The sequence below is a fragment of the Argopecten irradians genome, chromosome 11 (genome assembly GCF_041381155.1).
Source record: "Argopecten irradians isolate NY chromosome 11, Ai_NY, whole genome shotgun sequence".
Classification (NCBI taxonomy): domain Eukaryota; kingdom Metazoa; phylum Mollusca; class Bivalvia; order Pectinida; family Pectinidae; genus Argopecten; species Argopecten irradians.
The window spans coordinates 2,149,500-2,168,387 of NC_091144.1; the positions used below are offsets into that span (position 1 = coordinate 2,149,500).

The 18,888-nt window shown below is 37.3% G+C and overlaps 1 protein-coding gene across 4 annotated transcripts in view; it reads left to right on the top strand.

Annotated features, from left to right (window-relative positions):
• LOC138334285 (LIM domain-binding protein 2-like) overlaps window positions 1-18,888 on the top strand; it is a 56,423-nt gene that overhangs the window by 24,638 nt on the left and 12,897 nt on the right. For all 4 annotated transcript variants that reach the window (XM_069282922.1, XM_069282925.1, XM_069282923.1 and 1 more), the window contains exons 4-5: window positions 11,701-11,803; window positions 13,763-13,935. In XM_069282922.1, the coding sequence (XP_069139023.1) occupies window positions 11,701-11,803; window positions 13,763-13,935 (276 nt within the window). The remainder of the gene's footprint in view (window positions 1-11,700; window positions 11,804-13,762; window positions 13,936-18,888) is intronic.

The window sequence follows — 18,888 nt, forward strand, 5'->3', positions numbered from 1 at the left end:
TAAGCTGTGTAAAATATAGGATCCAATATAAAATGTAAATATTTTATTATCATGTTCAAATGTGGAAAGAAATTCAGCCACCAGTAAATCATCAGTTTCAGGGCATCCAGTAGACCCCTGAGAGTATGTTTTTGACACTCAAACATCAGACTTGACTCTTGAGTTTGAAGCATGTGTCTATTTGTCCTATGTTTTGATTCTCCAGATTCCTAATTTGTGATTTGACTCCTAAATCTGCTAAAAGTTAAGGGTCAACTAGATGCCCTGAGTTTCAACATTAATAAGTTTATTGGTTGTCTCCCTTTGAATGGAATTTACCCCCACCATCCACCATGCTTTGTCACAGATTTTAGTCATGAAAGATTTCTGAAGTTTCTGAATACACTAGCCTTACGAACTGGTAGTAGGCTGAAATTAGATGACGTCATGATGATTACGCTAGCCTTACGAACTGGTAGTAGGCTGAAATTAGATGACGTCATGATGATTACGCTAGCCTTACGAACTGGTAGTAGGCTGAAATTAGATGACGTCATGATGATTACGCTAGCCTTACGAACTGGTAGTAGGCTGAACTTAGATGAAGTCATGATGATTACGCTAGCCTATAACGACAGGGTAGTAGCCCAGAACTTAGCTGAAGTCATGATGATTACGCTAGCCTTACGAACGGTGAGCAGTCTTGAACTTAGATGAAGTCATGATGAAGCCCTTAACGAACTTGTGTTAGGCTGAAATTAGATTGAAGTCATGATGATTACTCTAGCCTTACAAACTGGTAGTAGGCTGAAATTACATATGACGTCATGATGATTACGCTAGCCTTACAAACTGGTATTAGTGAGCTGAAAATTAGATGAAAGTCCCATGATGATTACGCTAGCCTTACGAACTGGTAGTAGTGGAGGCTGAAAATTAGATGAAGTCATGATGATTACGCTAGCCTTACGAACTGGTAGTAGGCTGAAATTAGATGAAGTCATGATGATTACGCTAGCCTTACAAACTGGTAGTAGGCTGAAATTAGATGAAGTAGGCTCATGATGATTACGCTAGCCTTACGAACTGGTAGTAGGCTGAACTTAGATAAGTCATGATGATTACGCTAGCCTTACAAACTGGTAGTAGGCTGAAATTAGATGAGGCTCATGAGATGAACGCTATTAGAAACTTGAAGTGGGCTGAAACTTAGATGAAGATCATGATGATTACGCTAGCCTTACAGAACTGGTAGTAGGCTGAAATTATTAGATGAAGTCATGATGATTAACGCTAGCCTTACTGAAATTTACGAAACTGGTACTGGTAGTAGGCTGTAAACTTAGATGAAGTCATGATGATTACGCTAGCCATAACAAACTGGTAGTAGGCTGAAATTCATGATAATGTAAGCCTTACAAATGAGCTGAAGTCATGATGATTACGCTAGCCTTACAAAACTGGTAGTAGACTGAAATTAGATGAAGTCATGATGATTACGCTAGCCTTACGAACTGGTGTAGGCTGAAATTAGATGAAGTCATGATGATATACGCTAGCCTTACAACTGTATGGTGAAAATAGAGGAAGTCCATGATGATCTGTATTACGAAACTGGTCATGATACGCTCGCCTTACGAACTTAGAAGGCTGATTAGTGATGATGAATGATGATTACGCTAGCCTTACGAACTGGTGGGGTATAGGCTGAACTTAGATGAAGTCATGATGATTACGCTAGCCTTACGAACTGGTAGTAGGCTGAAATTAGATGAAGTCATGATGATTTGCTGAATACGCTAGCCTTACGAACTGGTAGTAGGCTGAAATTAGATGACGTCATGATGATTACGCTAGCCTTACGAACTGGTAGTAGGCTGAAATTAGATGAAGTCATGATGATTACGCTAGCCTTACGAACTGGTAGTAGGCTGAAATTAGATGAAGTCATGATGATTACGCTAGCCTTACGAACTGGTAGTAGGCTGAAATTAGATGAAGTCATGATGATTACGCTAGCCTTACGAACTGGTAGTAGGCTGAAATTAGATGACGTCATGATGATTACGCTAGCCTTACGAACTGGTAGTAGGCTGAAATTAGATGAAGTCATGATGATTACGCTAGCCTTACGAACTGGTAGTAGGCTGAAATTAGATGAAGTCATGATGATTACGCTAGCCTTACGAACTGGTAGTAGGCTGAACTTAGATGAAGTCATGATGATTACGCTAGCCTTACAAACTGGTAGTAGGCTGAAATTAGATGAATGAAGTCATGATGATTACGCTAGCCTTACGAACTGGTAGTAGGCTGAAATTAGATGAAGTCAATGGTATGATTAGATGAACATGATGCTAGCCTTACGAACTGGTAGTAGGCTGAAATTAGATGAAGTCATGATGATTACGCTAGCCTTACGAACTGGTAGTGGCTGAAATTAGATGAAGTCATGATGATGTAACGCTAGCCTTACGAACGGGTAGTAGGCTGAACTTAGATGACGTCATGAAATCATGCAGTATAACTGTGGCTTACAATGTCAATTTTGATGTGCAGTCGACGGACCCATTATCTTGTTGCAATGAAAATATTTTTTCTGAGACTCCTCTATCACATACCGTTGTTTTCTATGTGGGAGAAATATAATATCACTCCCTACCTTGAGGATCAATGGGGTTATTTTTAGCTCACCATCATCAGATGGTGGGCTATTCAAATCGCCCTGCGTCTGTGGTCCGTCGTCCGCCGTCTGTCGTCCGTCCGTAAACAATGCTTGTTATCACTGTTTCTTAAAAACTGCTGCAGGGATTTTGTTCAAGCTTCACATGGAGGGTCCCCTTGGTCCATATTTGTGCCATACAGATTTTGAGGCTGATCGGAAAAACAAGATGGCCGCCAGGCAGCCATCTTTGATTTTGGCAGTTGAAGTTTGTTATCGATATTTCTTGAGAACTACTACAGGGATTTTGTTCAAACTTCACATGGAGGTTACCCTTGGTCCCTAGTTGTGCCATACAGTTTTTGAGGCTGATCGGAAAAACAAGATGGCCGCCAGGCAGCCATCTTTGATTTTGGCAGTTGAAGTTTGTAATCGATATTTCTTGAGAACTACTGAAGGAATTTTGTTCAAACTTCACATGGAGGTTACCCTTGGTCCTTTTTTGTGCCATACAGATTTTGAGGCTGATCAGAAAAACAAGATGGCCGCCAGGCGGCCATCTTGGATTTTGATAGTTAAGGTTTGATATCCCTATTTCTCAAAAATTGCTGAAGCGATTTTTTCTCAAATTTAATATGTAGGTTCCCCTAGGGCCCTTGCTATGCATATTGCATTTTTGGACCAATCGGTGAACAAGATGGCCGCCAGGCCGCCATCTTGGATTTTGATAGTTAAAGTTTGTTATGGCTATTTCTCATATAGTACTGAAGGGATCTGTCTCAAATTTCATATGTAGGTTCCCCTAGGGACCTAGTTGTGCATATTGCATTTTGGGACCGATCGGTCAACAAGATGGCTGCTGGCTGCCAGGCAACCATCTTGGATTTTGTTATTCAAAGTTTCTTATCGCTATTTCTAAGAAAGTACTGAAGGGATCGGTCTCAAAATTCATATGTAGGTTCCCCTAGGGCCCTAGTTGTGCATATTGTGATTTGGGACCGATCGGTCAACAAGATTGCTGCCAGGCAGCCATCTTGGATTTTTATATTCAAAGTTTGTTATCGCTATTTCTCAGAAAGTATTGAATGGATCTTTCTCAAATTTCACATGTAGGTTCCCCTAGGGCCCTAGTTGTGCATATTGTGATTTTGGACCGATTGATCAACAAGATGGCCGTCAAGGAGTCATCTTGGATTTTGATAATTGAAGTTTGTTACCGCTATTTCTCAAAAGGTACTGAAGCGATCTGTCTCAAATTTTATATGTAGTATTTTTGAAAAAGTTTAAAAAGTAGAGAAAAGATCCATCTTTCCTTTGTCAGATATAGATCATTCTTTGGTGGACGCCAAGATCCCTCTGGGATCACTTGTTTTTGAAAACAGTTTGTACACATATACACAACTTGCCCCATAGCTTTAGTTGTCTAGAAGAATACTATTGGGGGGTTTTGTGTGAGTTCTTGTTTTTTCATTCCTCTCATGTGTGGCTGGGTGGTAGGTTTCAGAAAATCAAAAAGACACAGAAACACTTAAGCAGTGCTTTAATGGTAACACAACAGGGAAACTACAAGTGTTCATGCTACTAGATATACAGTGACAACTAGATAGCTATAGCTAGTCAACTTCTCTGTAATTAGAAACCTCCAGTACACAGCTGTTGTAAAAGTACACCACTACACAGAGGAGACACAATTAACTCGTTAGCAGCTGATATCTCACATCATTTATATCGAGGGGTTCAATAAAATCATCAAACAACCAGCAGTTTTTTGCCATTTCCCTTTTTAAAAAATACATTTAGTTCAATCATTTAAATTAGGTGACATTCTTTACCATCGGCAGCCATTTAGCTTTTAGATATTTTAAAATTTGATTAGATGCCTTTTTTAAAACTGTTGTTTGTAGCTCACATGGGTAAACATGTGAGAATTAATGGGCATGCATGTGAATTTAGATATAAAAATGTAAGTAAGAAGTTCAATGATCTTCTATTCCACTAATTATAACCCTTATTGGCTTCAACAATAATCTGGTTCATGTTAAATTGATTGTAGCCAAGATAGAAAAGTATCTGTTCCTTCTAACAGCATCAAATATGTTACCAATTTGCAACAGAAATTTTAAAAAATATCATGCTGATCTGCATTTACAAATTAAGTATTTGTTCCTTCTAAAAGCATAAAAAATACCAATTGGGAACAGGATTACGAAACTATATTGAGCTCCATGAACAGTTGTATGAAATGGTGTACATGATCTATACAGTTGAATTGTGTGTTACAGGACAGTGACAATCTATAGAGTTAATTTGTGTGTTACAGGACAGTGACAATCTATAGCGTTAATTTGTGTGTTACAGGACAGTGACAATCTATAGAGTTAATTTGTGTGTTACAGGACAGTGACAATCTATAGAGTTAATTTGTGTGTTACAGGACAGTGACAATCTATAGAGTTAATTTGTGTGTTACAGGACAGTGACAATCTATAGAGTTAATTTGTGTGTTACAGGACAGTGACAATCTATAGAGTTAATTTGTGTGTTACAGGACAGTGACAATCTATAGAGTTAATTTGTGTGTTACAGGACAGTGACAATCTATAGAGTTAATTTGTGTGTTACAGGACAGTGACAATCTATAGAGTTAATTTGTGTGTTACAGGACAGTGACAATCTATAGAGTTAATTTGTGTGTTACAGGACAGTGACAATCTATAGAGTTAATTATGTGTTACAGGACAGTGACAATCTATAGAGTTAATTTGTGTGTTACAGGACAGTGACAATCTATAGAGTTAATTTGTGTGTTACAGGACAGTGACAATCTATAGAGTTAATTTGTGTGTTACAGGACAGTGACAATCTATAGAGTTAATTTGTGTGTTACAGGACAGTGACAATCTATAGACAGTGTGATTAATTTGTGTGTTACAGGACAGTGACAATCTATAGAGTTAATTTGTGTGTTACAGGACAGTGACAATCTATAGAGTTTAATTTGTGTGTTACAGGACAGTGACAATCTATAGAGTTAATTTGTGTGTTACAGGACAGTGACAATCTATAGAGTTAATTTGTGTGTTACAGGACAGTGACAATCTATAGAGTTAATTTGTGTGTTACAGGACAGTGACAATCTATAGAGTTAATTTGTGTGTTACAGGACAGTGACAATCTATAGAGTTAATTTGTGTGTTACAGGACAGTGACAATCTATAGAGTTAATTTGTGTGTTACAGGACAGTGACAATCTATAGAGTTAATTTGTGTGTTACAGGACAGTGACAATCTATAGAGTTAATTTGTGTGTGTTACAGGACAGTGACAATCTATAGAGTTAATTTGTGTGTTACAGGACAGTGACAATCTATAGAGTTAATTTGTGTGTTACAGGACAGTGACAGTGACAATCTATAGAGTTAATTTGTGTGTTACAGGACAGTGACAATCTATAGAGTTTAATTTGTGTGTTACAGGACAGTGACAATCTATAGAGTTAATTTGTGTGTTACAGGACAGTGACAATCTATAGAGTTAATTTGTGTGTTACAGGACAGTGACAATCTATAGAGTTAATTTGTGTGTTACAGGACAGTGACAAATCTATAGAGTTAGAGTTTATTTGTGTGTTACAGGACAGTGACAATCTATAGAGTTAATTTGTGTGTTACAGGACAGTGACAATCTATAGAGTTAATTTGTGTGTTACAGGACAGTGACAATCTATAGAGTTAATTTGTGTGTTACAGGACAGTGACAATCTATAGAGTTAATTTGTGTGTTACAGGACAGTGACAATCTATAGAGTTAATTTGTGTGTTACAGGACAGTGACAATCTATAGAGTTAATTTGTGTGTTACAGGACAGTGACAATCTATAGAGTTAATTTGTGTGTTACAGGACAGTGACAATCTATAGAGTTAATTTGTGTGTTACAGGACAGTGACAATCTATAGAGTTAATTTGTGTGTTACAGGACAGTGACAATCTATAGAGTTAATTTGTGTGTTACAGGACAGTGACAATCTATAGAGTTAATTTGTGTGTTACAGGACAGTGACAATCTATAGAGTTAATTTGTGTGTTACAGGACAGTGACAATCTATAGAGTTAATTTGTGTGTTACAGGACAGTGACAATCTATAGAGTTAATTTGTGTGTTTACAGGACAGTGACAATCTATAGAGTTAATTTGTGTGTTACAGGACAGTGACAATCTATAGAGTTAATTTGTGTGTTACAGGACAGTGACAATCTATAGAGTTAATTTGTGTGTTACAGGACAGTGACAATCTATAGAGTTAATTTGTGTGTTACAGGACAGTGACAATCTATAGAGTTAATTTGTGTGTTACAGGACAGTGACAATCTATAGAGTTAATTTGTGTGTTACAGGACAGTGACAATCTATAGAGTTAATTTGTGTGTTACAGGACAGTGACAATCTATAGAGTTAATTTGTGTGTTACAGGACAGTGACAATCTATAGAGTTAATTTGTGTGTTACAGGACAGTGACAATCTATAGAGTTAATTTGTGTGTTACAGGACAGTGACAATCTATAGAGTTAATTTGTGTGTTACAGGACAGTGACAATCTATAGAGTTAATTTGTGTGTTACAGGACAGTGACAATCTATAGAGTTAATTTGTGTGTGTGTTACAGGACAGTGACAATCTATAGAGTTAATTTGTGTGTTACAGGACAGTGACAATCTATAGAGTTAATTTGTGTGTTACAGGACAGTGACAATCTATAGAGTTAATTTGTGTGTTACAGGACAGTGACAATCTATAGAGTTAATTTTGTGTGTTACAGGACAGTGACAATCTATAGAGTTAATTTGTGTGTTACAGGACAGTGACAATCTATAGAGTTAATTTGTGTGTTACAGGACAGTGACAATCTATAGAGTTAATTTGTGTGTTACAGGACAGTGACAATCTATAGAGTTAATTTGTGTGTTACAGGACAGTGACAATCTATAGAGTTAATTTTTGTGTTACAGGACAGTGACAATCTATAGAGTTAATTTGTGTGTTACAGGACAGTGACAATCTATAGAGTTAATTTGTGTGTTACAGGACAGTGACAATCTATAGAGTTAATTTGTGTGTTACAGGACAGTGACAATCTATAGAGTTAATTTGTGTGTTACAGGACAGTGACAATCTATAGAGTTAATTTGTGTGTTACAGGACAGTGACAATCTATAGAGTTAATTTGTGTGTTACAGGACAGTGACAATCTATAGAGTTAATTTGTGTGTTACAGGACAGTGACAATCTATAGAGTTAATTTGTGTGTTACAGGACAGTGACAATCTATAGAGTTAATTTGTGTGTTACAGGACAGTGACAATCTATAGAGTTAATTTGTGTGTTACAGGACAGTGACAATCTATAGAGTTAATTTGTGTGTTACAGGACAGTGACAATCTATAGAGTTAATTTGTGTGTTACAGGACAGTGACAATCTATAGAGTTAATTTGTGTGTTACAGGACAGTGACAATCTATAGAGTTAATTTGTGTGTTACAGGACAGTGACAATCTATAGAGTTAATTTGTGTGTTACAGGACAGTGACAATCTATAGAGTTAATTTGTGTGTTACAGGACAGTGACAATCTATAGAGTTAATTTGTGTGTTACAGGACAGTGACAATCTATAGAGTTAATTTGTGTGTTACAGGACAGTGACAATCTATAGAGTTAATTTGTGTGTTACAGGACAGTGACAATCTATAGAGTTAATTTGTGTGTTACAGGACAGTGACAATCTATAGAGTTAATTTGTGTGTTACAGGACAGTGACAATCTATAGAGTTAATTTGTGTGTTACAGGACAGTGACAATCTATAGAGTTAATTTGTGTGTTACAGGACAGTGACAATCTATAGAGTTAATTTGTGTGTTACAGGACAGTGACAATCTATAGAGTTAATTTGTGTGTTACAGGACAGTGACAATCTATAGAGTTAATTTGTGTTACAGGACAGTGACAATCTTTAGAGTTAATTTGTGTGTTACAGGACAGTGACAATCTATAGAGTTAATTTGTGTGTTACAGGACAGTGACAATCTATAGAGTTAATTTGTGTGTTACAGGACAGTGACAATCTTAAGTTAATTTGTGTGTGTTACAGGACAGTGACAATCTATAGAGTTAATTTGTGTGTTACAGGACAGTGACAATCTATAGAGTTAATTTGTGTGTTACAGGACAGTGACAATCTATAGAGTTAATTTGTGTGTTACAGGACAGTGACAATCTATAGAGTTAATTTGTGTGTTACAGGACAGTGACAATCTATAGAGTTAATTTTAGGGGCAATCTTAGAGTTAATTTGTGTGTTACAGGACAGTGACAATCTATAGAGTTAATTTGTGTGTTACAGGACAGTGACAATCTATAGAGTTAATTTGTGTGTTACAGGACAGTGACAATCTATAGAGTTAATTTGTGTGTTACAGGACAGTGACAATCTATAGAGTTAATTTGTGTGTTACAGGACAGTGACAATCTATAGAGTTAATTTGTGTGTTACAGGACAGTGACAATCTATAGAGTTAATTTGTGTGTTACAGGACAGTGACAATCTATAGAGTTAATTTGTGTGTTACAGGACAGTGACAATCTATAGAGTTAATTTGTGTGTTACAGGACAGTGACAATCTATAGAGTTAATTTGTGTGTTACAGGACAGTGACAATCTATAGAGTTAATTTGTGTGTTACAGGACAGTGACAATCTATAGAGTAAATTTGTGTGTTACAGGACAGTGACAATCTATAGAGTTAATTTGTGTGTTACAGGACAGTGACAATCTATAGAGTTAATTTGTGTGTTACAGGACAGTGACAATCTATAGAGTTAATTTGTGTGTTACAGGACAGTGACAATCTATAGAGTTAATTTGTGTGTTACAGGACAGTGACAATCTATAGAGTTAATTTGTGTGTTACAGGACAGTGACAATCTATAGAGTTAATTTTGTGTGTTACAGGACAGTGACAATCTATAGAGTTAATTTGTGTGTTACAGGACAGTGACAATCTATAGAGTTAATTTGTGTGTTACAGGACAGTGACAATCTATAGAGTTAATTTGTGTGTTACAGGACAGTGACAATCTATAGAGTTAATTTGTGTGTTACAGGACAGTGACAATCTATAGAGTTAATTTGTGTGTTACAGGACAGTGACAATCTATAGAGTTAATTTGTGTGTTACAGGACAGTGACAATCTATAGAGTTAATTTGTGTGTTACAGGACAGTGACAATCTATAGAGTTAATTTGTGTGTTACAGGACAGTGACAATCTATAGAGTTAATTTGTGTGTTACAGGACAGTGACAATCTATAGAGTTAATTTGTGTGTTACAGACAGTGACAATCTATAGAGTTAATTTGTGTGTTACAGGACAGTGACAATCTATAGAGTTAATTTGTGTGTTACAGGACAGTGACAATCTATAGAGTTAATTTGTGTGTTACAGGACAGTGACAATCTATAGAGTTAATTTGTGTGTTACAGGACAGTGACAATCTATAGAGTTAATTTGTGTGTTACAGGACAGTGACAATCTATAGAGTTAGTTAATTTGTGTGTTACAGGACAGTGACAATCTATAGAGTTAATTTGTGTGTTACAGGACAGTGACAATCTATAGAGTTAATTTGTGTGTTACAGGACAGTGACAATCTATAGAGTTAATTTGTGTGTTACAGGACAGTGACAATCTATAGAGTTTATTTGTGTGTTACAGGACAGTGACAATCTATAGAGTTAATTTGTGTGTTACAGGACAGTGACAATCTATAGAGTTAATTTGTGTGTTACAGGACAGTGACAATCTATAGAGTTTTAATTTGTGTGTTACAGGACAGTGACAATCTATAGAGTTAATTTGTGTGTTACAGGACAGTGACAATCTATAGAGTTAATTTGTGTGTTACAGGACAGTGACAATCTATAGAGTTAATTTGTGTGTTACAGGACAGTGACAATCTATAGAGTTAATTTGTGTGTTACAGGACAGTGACAATCTATAGAGTTAATTTGTGTGTTACAGGACAGTGACAATCTATAGAGTTAATTTGTGTGTTACAGGACAGTGACAATCTATAGAGTTAATTTGTGTGTTACAGGACAGTGACAATCTATAGAGTTAATTTGTGTGTTACAGGACAGTGACAATCTATAGAGTTAATTTGTGTGTTACAGGACAGTGACAATCTATAGAGTTAATTTGTGTGTTACAGGACAGTGACAATCTATAGAGTTAATTTGTGTGTTACAGGACAGTGACAATCTATAGAGTTAATTTGTGTGTTACAGGACAGTGACAATCTATAGAGTTAATTTGTGTGTTACAGGACAGTGACAATCTATAGAGTTTAATTTGTGTGTTACAGGACAGTGACAATCTATAGAGTTAATTTTGTGTGTTACAGGACAGTGACAATCTATAGAGTTAATTTGTGTGTTACAGACAGTTAACAGTGACAATCTATAGAGTTAATTTGTGTGTTACAGGACAGTGACAATCTATAGAGTTAATTTGTGTGTTACAGGACAGTGACAATCTATAGAGTTAATTTGTGTGTTACAGGACAGTGACAATCTATAGAGTTAATTTGTGTGTTACAGGACAGTGACAATCTATGAGTTAGTTTGTGTGTGTTACAGGACAGTGACAATCTATAGAGTTAATTTGTGTGTTACAGGACAGTGACAATCTATAGAGTTAATTTGTGTGTTACAGGACAGTGACAATCTATAGAGTTAATTTGTGTGTTTGAAATCTTAGAATTTGTGTGTTACAGGACAGTGACAATCTATAGAGTTAATTTGTGTGTTACAGGACAGTGACAATCTATAGAGTTAATTTGTGTGTTACAGGACAGTGACAATCTATAGAGTTAATTTGTGTGTTACAGGACAGTGACAATCTATAGAGTTAATTTGTGTGTTACAGGACAGTGACAATCTATAGAGTTAATTTGTGTGTTACAGGACAGTGACAATCTATAGAGTTAATTTGTGTGTTACAGGACAGTGACAATCTGTGGTGGGATGCCTTCACTACTGAGTTCTTCGAGGACGATGCTAACCTCACGCTGTCATTTTACCTAGAAGATGGACCTAAACGATACAGTAAGTTCATATTGATAGTGATATTTTTAGCCCACCATCTGTTCCCACCATCTGTTGAATCGCTTTTTGTCCGCGGTCAGTCGTCCTTCCGTCAGTCCGTCCTTCCGTCCGTTAACAATTCTTGTTACCGCTATTTTTCAGAAAGTACTGAAGGGATGTTTCTCAAATTTCATATGTAGGTTCCCCTAGGGCCCTTGTTGTGCATATTGTATTTTGGGACCAATTGGTCAACAAAATGGCCGCCAGGCAGCCATCTTGGATTTTGATAGTAAAAGTTTGTTACCGCTATTTCTCAGAATGTACTGAAGGGATCTGTCTCAAATTGCATGTGCAGGTTCCCCTAGGGGTCTAGTTGTGCATATTGCATTTTGGGACCGATTGATTAACAAGATGGCGGGAGGGGTCTTATCTGCGGTGAAATACGGTACATATATACTGTTTTGTTTAACTACTGTAAAGCTATCTTGAGACAATTATTCTTTGTACATCCGTGTCATTTGTTAACTTATCCTTACCTATATGATAACAGTAAGACATTGAAATTGAAAAGATAATTATTTACATGTGGCCATGGACGTTTTGATTTCTCCATTGACATTCAAGTTATAACTCATGGAAAAATAATGACTTTAATATACTGCCTGGTGACTTTGAGGTAGATGGTTAATGTTTTGTGTTGTATTGACAGGGATCTAGGTAGATGGTTAATGTTTTGTGTTGTATTTACAGCGATCTAGGTAGATGGTTAATGTTTTGTGTTGTATTGACAGCGATCTAGGTAGATGGTTAATGTTTTGTGTTGTATTGACAGCGATCTAGGTAGATGGTTAATGTTTTGTGTTGTATTGACAGCGATCTAGGTAGATGGTTAATGTTTTGTGTTGTATTGACAGAGATCTAGGTAGATGGTTAATGTTTTGTGTTGTATTTACAGCGATCTAGGTAGATGGTTAATGTTTTGTGTTGTATTGACAGCGATCTAGGTAGATGGTTAATGTTTTGTGTTGTATTGACAGCGATCTAGGTAGATGGTTAATGTTTTGTGTTGTATTGACAGCGATCTAGGTAGATGGTTAATGTTTTGTGTTGTATTGACAGCGATCTAGGTAGATGGTTAATGTTTTGTGATGTATTGACAGAGATCTAGGTAGATGGTTAATGTTTTGTGTTGTATTTACAGCGATCTAGGTAGATGGTTAATGTTTTGTGTTGTATTGACAGAGATCTAGGTAGACGGTTAATGTTTTGTGTTGTATTTACAGCGATCTAGGTAGATGGTTAATGTTTTGTGTTGTATTGACAGCGATCTAGGTAGATGGTTAATGTTTTGTGTTGTATTTACAGCGATCTAGGTAGATGGTTAATGTTTTGTGTTGTATTGACAGCGATCTAGGTAGATGGTTAATGTTTTGTGTTGTATTTACAGGGATCTAGGTAGATGGTTAATGTTTTGTGTTGTATTTACAGCGATCTAGGTAGATGGTTAATGTTTTATGTTGTATTGACAGCGATCTAGGTAGATGGTTAATGTTTTGTGTTGTATTTACAGCGATCTAGGTAGATGGTTAATGTTTTGTGATGTATTTACAGCGATCTAGGTAGATGGTTAATGTTTTGTGTTGTATTTACAGCGATCTAGGTAGATGGTTAATGTTTTGTGTTGTATTGACAGCGATCTAGGTAGATGGTTAATGTTTTGTGTTGTATTGACAGTGATCTAGGTAGATGGTTAATGTTTTGTGTTGTATTGACAGCGATCTAGGTAGATGGTTAATGTTTTGTGTTGTATTGACAGCGATCTAGGTAGATGGTTAATGTTTTGTGTTGTATTTACAGCGATCTAGGTAGATGGTTAATGTTTTGTGTTGTATTTACAGCGATCTAGGTAGATGGTTAATGTTTTGTGTTGTATTGACAGCGATCTAGGTAGATGGTTAATGTTTTGTGTTGTATTTACAGCGATCGGAAGAACACTGATACCTCGGTACTTTAGGAGTATATTTGAGGGTGGAGTCACAGATCTGTACTATATACTCAAGTACCCCAAGGAATCGTTCCATAACACCTCCATCACGCTGGACTGTGACCAAGCCACCATGGTGACACATCATGGTAAACCAATGTTCACCAAGGTACGTATACCATATCAAACCAAGTAGGATTGATGAGCTTTCGTCGATTGTGAAGAGGTATTGAAGTTTGAAAAATATCCAGGTTTTAACGTGTTAGATCATCCGCTATATTAATATTAAGCAAAGACACCTTATATTGGGAATATTACATGCTGATGTATAGGGCTATAGGGCTGTCAAGTTTGTTTATGTGAATGATCTTGATTTTCATTCAAGGCCACAGATGTCAAATGTGTTAAAATCTGTATTGACTTGACATCTCACTTACAAAGTGGTCCAGAGACAAAGTATGTTCAAATTACAGGCATATATTTTTAGCCAACGATCTTTCTCATATTTCATATGTAGGTTCCCCTAGGGACCAAGTTGTGCCTATTGCATTTTGGGACCGATCGATCCACAAGATGGTCGCCAGAGAGACATCTTCGATTTTGATAGTTAAAGTTTGTTATCACTATTTCTCACAAAGTACTGAAGGGATCTGTCTCAAATTTCATATGTAGGTTCCCCTAGGGACCTAGTTGTGCATATTGCATTTTGGGCCCAGTCGGTCAACAAGATAGCAGCCAGGCAGCTATCTTGGATTTTGATAGTTAAAGTTTGTTATCACTATTTCTCACAAAGTACTGAAGGGATCTGTCTCAAATTTCATTTGTAGGTTCCCCAAGGGCCCTATAGTTATGGATATTGCATTTTGGGACCAATTGGTCAACAAGATGGTTGCCAAAGACAAAATTTTAGATTTTGATAGTTAAAGTTTGTTATCGCTATTTCTCAGAAAGTATAGAATGGATCATTCTCAAATTTCACATGTAGGTTCTCCTAGGGCCCTAGTTGTGCATAATGCGATTTAAGACCGATTTTTCAACAAGATGGTCGCCAAAGAGCCATCTTGGATTTTGATAGTTGAAGTTTGTTACTGCTATTTCACAGAAAGTACTGAAGCGATCTGTCTAAAATTTTATATGTAGTATATTTCAAGTTTGAAAAGTAGAGAAAAGATCCATCTTTCCATTGTCAGACATAGATCATTCTTTGGTGGCCGAATGCCAAGATCCCTCTGGGATCTCTTGTTATCCAACAAACCAGTGCCGTAGTAATATTTCCACCTTCTGTATTAATAATTATGGGGAATAGTATTGGTTAGCCTCCCCCAAGCCTCTGTTCTCAAATGGTTTCTTTGGGGTGGGGGATTTATTGGCCAACTGATTTACTCCAAGTACAGAAAGAGTTAAAATGTGGCTGACTTCTATTGTCCACAATTAACATTTTGGTTCATAATTAATAAGCTCCCCCCTGTGTTACAATTATTTAAGCGTCCTGGGCTACAACACTGTTTTTCCTGTGTATTTTGGGAAATTGCCACCTGGTGAAAATTGGGAATTTTTGTGAGATAAAAGTAGGAAATGAAAAATTTGAACGGTGTTTATGGAAATTTTGGAAAAGGTAGAATAGACAATTATGCTTTTCTAAGAATCAAGTGTGAGAATGCATGGTTACTAAAATACGACGTTCGTGCAGACTTAATGTGGTTTCCGGAATTTTTTAGTTTCATCGCACAAAATATAACAAGAAATGCAATTGGGAATGGGGTCTTATTTCGGCCCCAAATATATAGGCAGGAAAAACACTGTACAATCATAGCAAATACAGTATATGTGGTTTACAAATGTATATCCCAGGCAGTATTTCTAAGTAGCAGTCTGGATACATTGTACAATCTTAAACACACTTTTCATCTCCACAACATTTTATCAAGGCTGTATTATACTGAGAATTCTGTGTCAAGTGATTATAAATCATATGATAATTAGCTTAAAAATAAAAATGAAATGGTTTCCAAGGAGCAAAGTAGAAATATTTCAAAATCTGTATCAAGTGAAATAATCCAGTGTCCAATACTAGGAAACTCCAAGGAGCAAAATAGAAATATTTCAAAATCTGTATCAAGTGAAATAATCCAGTGTCCAATACGTACTAGGAACTCCAAGGAGCAAAATGGAAATATTTCAAAATCTGTATCAAGTGAAATAATCCAGTGTCCAATACTAGAAAACGGGCTATAACTTAATCAATACCTGAAAGTTAAAAAAAAAAAACTTAATCTTTAAATATTTTATTGAAACAGACTAGTACAATCACAGAACCCGTGAAGTAGACTTCACGAGTGTAAATTTATTGTAAATAAATTATGGCTCAGAATCATCACCATTGCATGTTGTGACGACAAAGTTGATTCAGTCTGCGAGAGGTTCTTTTCCGGAGTACACTTCTAAATCACAATCAATATCAGACAGCTACAAATTATGCAAAGCATGGCGACATTGTTCTTGGGTCCAAGGTACTGATTAGATGGGTATAATTAGATTTTCAGCATAAGACAGGGGTGGTGGAGCACACAGTTTAGAGTCTCAATGTCCCCCACACTAGTGTAAAACAGGGTTGGTCAGACACACAGTTCAGAGTCTCAATGTCCCACACTCTGGTGTAAAACTGGGGTGGTCAGGCACATTGTTCATAGTCTCAATGTCCCACACTCGAGTGTAAAACAGGGTTGGTCAGACACACAGTTCAGAGTCTCAATGTCCCCCACTCTGGTGTAAAACTGGGGTGGTCAGGCACACAGTTCAGAGTCTCAATGTCCCACACTTTAGTGTAAAACGGGTGGTCAGACACACAGTTCAGAGTCTCAATGTCCCACACTCGAGTGTAATACAGGGGTGGTCAGACACACAGTTCAGAGTCTCAATGTCCCCCACCCTAGTGTAAAACAGGGGTTGTCAGACACACAGTTCAGAGTCTCAATGTCCAACTCTCTAGTATAAAACAGGGGTTGTCAGACACACAGTTCAGAGTCTCAATGTCCCACACTTTAGTGTAAACAGGGGTGGTCAGACACACAGTTCAGAGTCTCAATGTCCCCCACACTAGTGTAAAACAGGGGTGGTCAGACACACAGTTCAGAGTCTCAATGTCCCACACTTAAGTGTAAAACAGGAGTGGTCAGACACACAGTTCAGAGTCTCAATGTCCCACACTCGAGTGTAAAACAGGGGTGGTCAGACACACAGTTCAGAGTCTCAATGTCCCACACTCAAGTGTAAAACAGGAGTGGTCATACAAACAGTTCAGAGTCTCAATGTCCCACACTTGAGTGTAAAACAGGGTTGGTCAGACACACAGTTCAGAGTCTCAATGTCCCACACTCGAGTGTAAAACAGGGGTGGTCAGACACACAGTTCAGAGTCTCAATGTCCCACACTCGAGTGTAAACGGGTGATCAGACACACAGTTCAGAGGCTCAATGTCCCACACTCGAGTGTAAAACAGGGGTGGTCAGACACACAGTTCAGAGTCTCAATGTCCCACACTCGAGTGTAAACGGGTGATCAGGCACACAGTTCAGAGTCTCAATGTCCCACACTTTAGTGTAAAACAGGGGTAGTCAGACAAACAGTTCAGAGTCTCAATGTCCCACACTCTAGTTTAAAACAGGGGTGGTCAGGCACACAGTTAAAAGACTCAATGTCCCACACTCGAGTGTTAAAACAGGGGTGGTCAGACACACAGTTCAGAGTCTCAATGTCCCACACTCGACTGTAAAACAGGGGTGGTCAGACACACAGTTCAGAGTCTCAATGTCCCACACTCAAGTGTAAAACAGGAGTGGTCAGACACACAGTTCAGAGTCTCAATGTCCCACACACTCGAGTGTAATACAGGGGTTGTCAGACACACAGTTCGGAGTCTCAATGTCCCACACTTTAGTGTAAACAGGGGTGATCTAGCAGGCACACAGTTCAGAGTCTCAATGTCCCACATTCAAGTGTAAAACAGGAGTGGTCAGACACACAGTTCAGAGTCTCAATGTCCCACACTCAAGTGTAAAACAGGAGTGGTCAGACACACAGTTCAGAGTCTCAATGTCCCACACTCAAGTGTAAAACAGGAGTGGTCATACAAACAGTTCAGAGTCTCAATGTCCCACACTTGAGTGTAAAACAGGGGTGGTCAGACACACAGTTCAGAGTCTCAATGTCCCACACTCAAGTGTAAAACAGGAGTGGTCAGACTCACAGTTCAGAGTCTCAATGTCCAACTCTCTAGTATAAAACAGGGGTGGTCAGGCACACAGTTCAGAGTCTCAATGTCCCATACTTTAGTGTAAAAAAGGGGTGGTCAGACAAACAGTTTAGAGTCTCAATGTCCCACACTCGGGTTTAAACCAGGGGTGGTGGGGCGTACAGTTAAAAGTTTAGCCTCGTGTCAATGTCCCCACTCTTTATGAGATATACATGTAGCAATGGTTTTAGTGATATATTCGGCTACAAAAGAATCCTTATTGATTTTTCTTCAATATTTGGAAAAAAAGAAGATTGAAAGAATATGTGCTCTTTGAGTTTTGAAAGATATTTTAATGAATTTGAGTTGAAGTATTTAAGAAAACATATGAGTTATTGTATAATATTGAGAATAGAATGAATTAGTCGGTGTATGATTGTGTATATGTAGAGGCTGACATGTAAATCAATACAGATATCGGGTATATATCCTGTACTGTAGTCACCAGAAAGTCAAGATCTGCGTCTTTTAGAATAAATTACATTAACTCAGCAGGCCTGTCTGTCTGTTATCACTGTGAGAAAAATAGGAAGAAAATCAATGTCTGGTGTTAGGATGTCAGGCTCATTAGCGTAGCGACACACGTGTGTGTGGAAATTAATAGATATTGATAGGAATTCATGGTCAGCGTTTGTCCTAAACTTTTATAAACATATTTTACACTGCTATCTCGATCTTCATTGAAAAAAAATAAGCAGTTGGAGGCAATACTGATATATAACAGACAAGAATAGTTTTAAGGTTAAAATGTTGACTATAATCGATAGCCAATATTGATAACTAATTGCATCATTACCGTATTTCACCGCAAATAAGACCCCTCCCGCAAAT